Source organism: Chinchilla lanigera, unplaced genomic scaffold, assembly GCF_000276665.1.
Source record: "Chinchilla lanigera isolate Chin_1 unplaced genomic scaffold, ChiLan1.0 scaffold00048, whole genome shotgun sequence".
Lineage (NCBI taxonomy): Eukaryota > Metazoa > Chordata > Mammalia > Rodentia > Chinchillidae > Chinchilla > Chinchilla lanigera.
Window position 1 is genome coordinate 5,464,574 of NW_004955449.1, and position 6,970 is coordinate 5,471,543.

A 6,970-nucleotide genomic window follows, 5' to 3' on the forward strand; every position below is an offset into this window, starting at 1 on the left:
ACTTTTGTATAATGGAATACAGAGAAAGATAAACTCGAGGCTTTTAAAGGGAAATGGTCACAACTAGAGACCCTACTCATAAGTGAAATAAATCAGACCTACATGTGTAAGAATCATATTGTTTCACCTGAAAGAGTGAATAAAAATGAGAAGGTATGATAGACATTGTGAAATGAAAGGAAAATGCTCAAAAGTAAAGGGCAACTGGGGTGTGGGAAAATAGAAGGGAAAGAAGGGGAAACTTTGTAAGGATGTGTATACAGGATAGCTAACATAGTTCTACTACTGTCTTCTATTGCTCTACAGAAAGGAACAGCTAATGATTACTTGTTTGATCAGTCTTGTATGTCTCTATTTGTTTTCTTGAGAAACCACTTTGAAGATATCAATAACTAATACAACAATCATTGTTAATTTCCTACAACTTTGTCTGTAACTCTGTTTTGTTTGTATTGTTCTTATGCTATTTTGTAAATGGATGTCTGTTTGTTAATATGTTTTCCTTCTTTTATTTCTTAAAATAAAAAAATAAATTACCTTATGAATAGGATGGTAGCTAGGAGTATGCTATAGTCTAATGGCTAGAGAAGAAATCTTTAGTATTAGAGTGCCTCAGTATCAAACCTATTTTCTCTACTCACCAGCTCTGTGAACTTCCATAAAGTTATCATGCCTCTTCACGCCCCAAGCTTCCTTATTTATTGGTTGAATAGATCAGCAGTACCTGTCTCCTATGATATCTGTGAGGAGTAAATGAGATGACATATGTAAAATTTCAGCACCATGCTTTATGTGCAGTAGGTGCTCAATTCATATTAGCTAATATAAAGCAAGATAAGAATTGGAGCTGGGCATGGTGGCACACACCTGTAATTCCAGCATTCTGGGAGGCGGAGGCAGCAGGATTACAAAATCAATCCCAGGCAGGGCAACTTAGGGACTTTGAGATCCTATCTGAAAATAAAAAACAAAAAAAGGCTAGAGATGTAGCTCAGTGAGATGACCCTGGGGTTCAAACTGCACTACGAAAAAGAAAGCGAGTCTGGCTACCGTAATTGGTTAGATTCCAGTGTGAGGCTGGGCGTGAGAAGTACTCCGTAGCCATTTGCTGTCCATGGTGATTTTTATGAAGCTAGTTTGTCCTGCCATTCACAATATAAAAACACCTCTCATATTATATTTTGCTATGTTGTTTCATTAGAGATGAGACAAAGACTTGAAGTCTTTTAAGATGAATTTTTCAAGACTGATCAATTTCTAGTTTGGTAGAACAATTTTATTTAAATTTGAGCTAAAGGGGAACATTTACATTGCTCAGTACACCCTGGAGTAAAAGCCTAAGTCAATTTCCTTATCTCACCTGCAACTATTGATTAGACAATAGTCTGTTTGGGGAAGGAATCTTTGTTTGATCTGTGAAAATTCATGGTTGAACAGGAAGTTATAAAGACCTTTACACTGCATTGCTGTCAAGAGCCATCATCATCTTCTCCCTTTGACTGGTATCACTTTTTCTGTAGCAATTTGACACTCCTGTTGGAGAAGGAGGAGGCCAGATGAGTGGTGGCCAGAAACAAAGGATCGCCATCGCCAGAGCCCTTGTCCGAAACCCCAAGATCCTCCTTTTGGACATGGCCACCTCAGCACTGGACAATGAGAGTGAAGCCATGGTCCAAGAAGCACTGAGTAAGGTTTGTGGAGAGCCTGAGTTCGTTTTATGGGTCCAGGTGGAAATGCTTGTCTTTCTGAGGAAAAGTCCCCTCACTGGAGGGGGGTGATGCTACTTGTGTCTGTGCATTCAATGTGATCATTTAAGAAACAGTGGCTGGCTGCTGTCTTCCTCACGTTGAATAGAAGACAGTTATGATTTGCTTCCAAAAGTCGCACATGTAAAACTTAAGCTCTCGATATGAGTAACGTGATGTTTTAAAGTTCCCCTTTCTTAAATTGTTGATTAATAGCAGCAGCAGACTACTGGGATTGTGACCCAATTTATGGCTACAAGAAATTGACCTTTTCTGATGTCTGCATAGCCTATGTAAGGATCCTCCCAGGAACCAAGGCACTGACTTACTTGGATTCGAGAAGGATCCAATGACCAAGGTCAGCTGTATCTCAGCTTTTGTTTCATAGTGCTCTGTGTTCCTCCCAGATTCAGCATGGGCACACAGTCATCTCAATCGCCCACCGCCTGTCCACGGTCCAAGCAGCGGATGTTATCGTTGGTTTTGAACACGGCACAGCAGTAGAAAGAGGCACCCATGAAGAACTGTTGGAAAGGAAAGGGGTCTACTTCACCCTAGTGACTTTGCAAAGTCATGGAGATCAAGCCCTTACTGAAAATCCTGTAAAGGGTAAGTGCCTTTTCCCTTCTGCTTGTTCAGTCTCTTAAATAGTTAACATATGCAGTGCTTTGTGCCTTTCTGTGCATGTTAATATATGCTGTCTGCTTTGTTTTCCCGACACCCCTGGCAGGCATTATATAAATGCTAAAGGCAACAACTGAAGCTCACAAGTCAAATTATTTTAGGTCCTAAGAGCTAAATCCAGTGTTTTCTGATTTTCTGTTCTGTCCCTTTTTCTTACCCTTTGCAAATAGGAGAGGCTTCCTAGTGTGTGTCCTGCACAGTGGAGAAGTCTCATTCTTATCGGTTGAGTGAATTTATCAATGATTTAAAAGCTTTATACTTATTTTCCAATGCAGATAGATGCTTCAGGCCCTAGCACACCTTCCGAATTTTCAGATTCTGTGGCTACCCCAAGCTAAATTCACTAACCACTCTAATCCTTCTCCACCATTTCACATTGGCACATGTGAGCTATATTAGGCATAGCTACTGTATGTGTTTTAACATCTGAATTTAAGTCTGAATAGACTTTGTTTAGTGGTTTTATCATTTTTGTCACTTCTAGTTGGCTTCCCTTAATTTTTTTTATGACTAATGCTAAAAGATTTCTTTTTCTGCAGAAGTAACAGGATACCATATGTTTCAAATGACTCAGTCTAATTATCTTGAATTTTTTATTAGAAAGTGCCAGATGAGTTTCTGGTTTTATTTATTGAAATAAAGTTGCTAAAACAGGTCAGCATCAGACATAAGAATCAAATTTTAGGCAGACACAGCAAATGTTTGAATCTGGCCCTTTTCTTGTATACACTAATAAATGGCTTACATTGTGTTGAACAGAAAAAGATGCAACTGAAAATGACATACCCAGGACCTTCAGCAGAGGGAGCTATCAGGACAGTTTACGGTAAGCTCAAGACATGCGCAGATTTAAATTTTCAAATTTTCTTAGGAGCTCTTTGTAGCTGTGGTCCTCAAGGAAAGCTCCAAGCAGAATCCCAGTCTTGTGCAGTAAGAGTATGCAGATGATTTACTTCATTATGACATTTATACTTCCCATTCATGGGTGTTTGTTTTACTTTGGCTTTTTATCACATTTTGGGTAGGGTTGTGATGGAGGATTTTGGTTGTTTTTTAAGAATATATTTTTATTAGTACCTGTTAAATTTATAAAATATTGGGTTTCAATATGTAAAATATATTTTGATCATATCCATCCTCTTACTCCCCCCTTATACTCTGCTCCTCCACCTCCTATTACCTTCCTCTTGCCTAATCATACCACGGTGTCTCATCTACTTTTGTGTTATCTTTTAAAAATTCCACATATTAGAGAAAGCATAGTGGAAATCATAGTGAAAGTGAGACTTGTCATTTTAAGTCTAGTTTATTTCATTTAACATTGGCCTGGGGATGTACCTCAATGGTAGAACACTTGCTCAGAATCTTCCAAGGCACAGAGTTCAATCGCTAGTATCATGAAAACAAAACTCTGTCACATGCAGTGGCACACATCTGTGATCCCAGCACTTAGGAGGCTGAGGCAGGAGGACTGCCATGAGATTGAGGCCAGCCCGGCCTACATAGTGAGTTCAAGTGATTTCAAGGCCACCCAGAACTACAAAGAAACAAAACAAAGCACAAAATAAAGCAAAACATTTAACACAATGGTCTTCTGTTCAGCCCATAAAATACTGTTTATTTGGCGCAGAAAGGGGCTTTTTAAAAAACCCTGTTTTTAGTCTTTTACCCACCACAGCTGAGACGCAGGAAACCCTGTCTCCTATGGAAGCCACATTTACACCTATAGGTCCATTCTTCAACCTGTAGAGAAGCAATTGAGTTACAAACACTTCTGCACCTTGAGTGACCTCGAGTGACTATCCAAAATCAAATCATTCTTAACTAGGGTCTTGGTTACTTTTCTTTCTAGTTGCTAAGACAAAATACCCAAAGCCCAAAATTAAGGAAGGAAAGGTTTATTTAGCTCAGTTTACTGGAGGTTTCAGCCCCTATCAGCTGGCTCCCAGGCAGGGTGGCATGGCACAGAGGCAGCAGTCCAAGGCAGCGAAAGCAGCAAGAGCACAAGTGGGGGGAAAGCAAGCCTCTTTTCCTCCTTTATATTGTAAGCAGGCTGTCACCCCCTTGGAAGTGTGTATGTAGCACTCAGAGCACCTCCATGCCCTCCTCTTGCGCAGGCTCAGGATGTTTACAAAGTGAGGACGCTGGCTCCCTGCTGAGTCGCTTAGTTAAACTTCTTTTTTGAGTGCAGGAGACTGGAATTGAACTCAGGGCCTCCTACTTATGAGGCAGGTGTTTTGTGGCTGAGCTATATCCCCAGCCCACTTAGTTAAACTTCTAAACTTCTCACCCACTATTACACTAGGTGAAGAAAAATATCTTTTAGCTTTTAAGGAGAATTTCTCTAAATGAAGTATTTATTTTTCTCCAGATCAATATGTAGGTGTTCACTCTTAAACTATCTTTTTCATGTTGTCTTCATGCTGATTTAACAGTTTCACTTTTAAAAGTCCCTGTAATGTTAAAAATCTCTGTGTTAAGAATTCTAGGGGTCAGTGCTGTAGCTTAGCAGCGGTAGAGCCCCTGCTTAGTATAGGCAAAGCCCTGGGTTTGACACCCATCTGTCCAGCAGTATTTGTCTGGATCCATGAAAGAGCTGGTCCAGATCTTCCTTCTTATGTTAGGAGGAGACCATGGTAGTTAGTGGTTGACAGCACCTTGCTCTACCATTGTTGTCCTTATGGTAAGGAACATGGAATGAGCATAAAGCTATGGTCTGAGCAATGGCTCATTCGAGGTGGCCAACTGTTTATCGAAAAGGGGTTATAAAGACTTCAGACATTCAGGCAGCAACTCTAAGCAGTCAAAACAGGCTTACTCATTTTTAATGTTTAAAGGATAGTTCACTAAAAAAGTACTATACTGATTTTCAAAAGTAAACAGGTACTTCAAGCCCTAGTGTACCTTTTCTTTAAAAATCTAAATTCTCAGGTGAAGTTTATTTATTTATTTTTCTTTTGAGAACAAGTCTACTGGAAAATTTTAAAGAAGTACTAGTTTTATTGAATTTATTAAATTTGGAAAATAAGGCAAGAGCTTCACGTTAACTCTATAAAGTAAAAGCTATAAAATAACCAAAATTACTCGTCAAGTTTTATAAACATCCCTCAGTATGTTTAATTTCAAGTAAAATTTTGAAATCTGAAGGTATGTGTGGTTGCCTTCTCAGGAAGGCCGGCTGAGCACACGGGTGCAGGCAGCACCTGACACTTGTTTCAGTCCAATCTCCCTTGGGTAGAAAGTGACAAGGGGAGTCGTGGGAATGGTCCCATCTCAGTGCACTAGAGCAGGTGGTGTGGGGCTCCTTGCGGCCAACATGTCTGTCTGCGCTTCAGCTGTAGCTGAAGCTCTTGGAACACAGTTTTGAGAATGAAACTTCCTTCCTATGAAGGGAGCCTTTATCATTGGCTCCATCATTTAATGCTCTACTTGCTAATGACTGAAAAAAACCTCACCCATCTTGCTTTAAAGGGAAAGAATCAGCTCACATGACCAAATACCCCAAAGTTGCGTTGGCATCAGGCCAGTCTAAGCCTTCAATATGTTCAAGTTAGGTGGTTTCGCTCCTTTCCTTCTGTGTTTTCCAGGCAGGGTCTTTCCTTGAGAATCTCAGTGTAACTGTTAGTAGCTCTCAGTTCTGTGTAGTTTGAGGTTACTCTAAAGGAGAACAGGAGTCTCCTTCCCAGGAATCTCAGTGGGAAAAGAAAGCCAGAGCTAGCTGGGCATGGTGGTATATCATTGTAATCCCAGCACTCTGGGAGGCTGAGGCAGGAGGATATAAATTCAAGCCTACTCTGGGAAGTGTAGAAATTTAGCAAAACCCTGTCTCAAAAAAAAAAAAAAAAAAATTCAAAAAGGACTGGGATATATCTCAGTACAAAGGCCCTAGGTTCGATCTGAAGTACCACCAAAATAAAACAAAGCCATAAATAAATAAAACAGTCATGCCCCAGGCTTGCTGTGAGCTAAGTGTACTTGACAAGTAACCCCGCTGTCTCTTGTCTCTGCTTCTGTTTGCTCTGTTTTCTCCACCAAAAATGTTCTATCCTCTGGACTCTAAACACCCAAATGCTACTTAGCTCCTCTGTGAAGCCTTTCCTGGTAACACCTGCCATGCATTTTTTTTCTCTTTGAATTTCCAAAACTTTTACTCAAAACTGCTATGTAGCACTTACCACAGTCTTCCTTACATCAGGGCTAGGAATGTGCCTTGCTCTTCTCTGAGATTTAAACTCTTCAAAGAAGACAACTGTGATTGACCAGTCTCTGTGTCGGCAGCATCTACCCTTAGTTAGCAAGTTGTATGTACTCAGCAAGTGTCTGCTGAGTGAATGAATGCACATGTTATGCTAAATTATACTCCAATAGAAATTCTGCTAATGCATTTCTGTAGGCAGGGTGTAGTCTAGAAACAATCTCACTAGGTGTCCTACTTCCTTCTGCAGGCTCATTTGGGGGCATCTAGGTGGCCTCATACTAAAGTAAACATTAGAGAGAGGAGGAGAGAGAAAGAAGGAGAGAGAAACAGAGAGAGACAGAGA

At 40.3% G+C, this 6,970-nt stretch overlaps 1 protein-coding gene across 4 annotated transcripts in view; it reads left to right on the top strand.

Annotated features, from left to right (window-relative positions):
- The window catches only part of Abcb11 (ATP-binding cassette, sub-family B (MDR/TAP), member 11), a 98,672-nt gene that overhangs the window by 51,616 nt on the left and 40,086 nt on the right, over positions 1-6,970 (top strand). For all 4 annotated transcript variants that reach the window (XM_013518809.1, XM_013518807.1, XM_005393268.1 and 1 more), the window contains 3 exons: positions 1,521-1,691; positions 2,153-2,354; positions 3,189-3,255. In XM_013518809.1, coding sequence (XP_013374263.1) covers positions 1,521-1,691; positions 2,153-2,354; positions 3,189-3,255 — 440 coding nt within the window. The remainder of the gene's footprint in view (positions 1-1,520; positions 1,692-2,152; positions 2,355-3,188; positions 3,256-6,970) is intronic.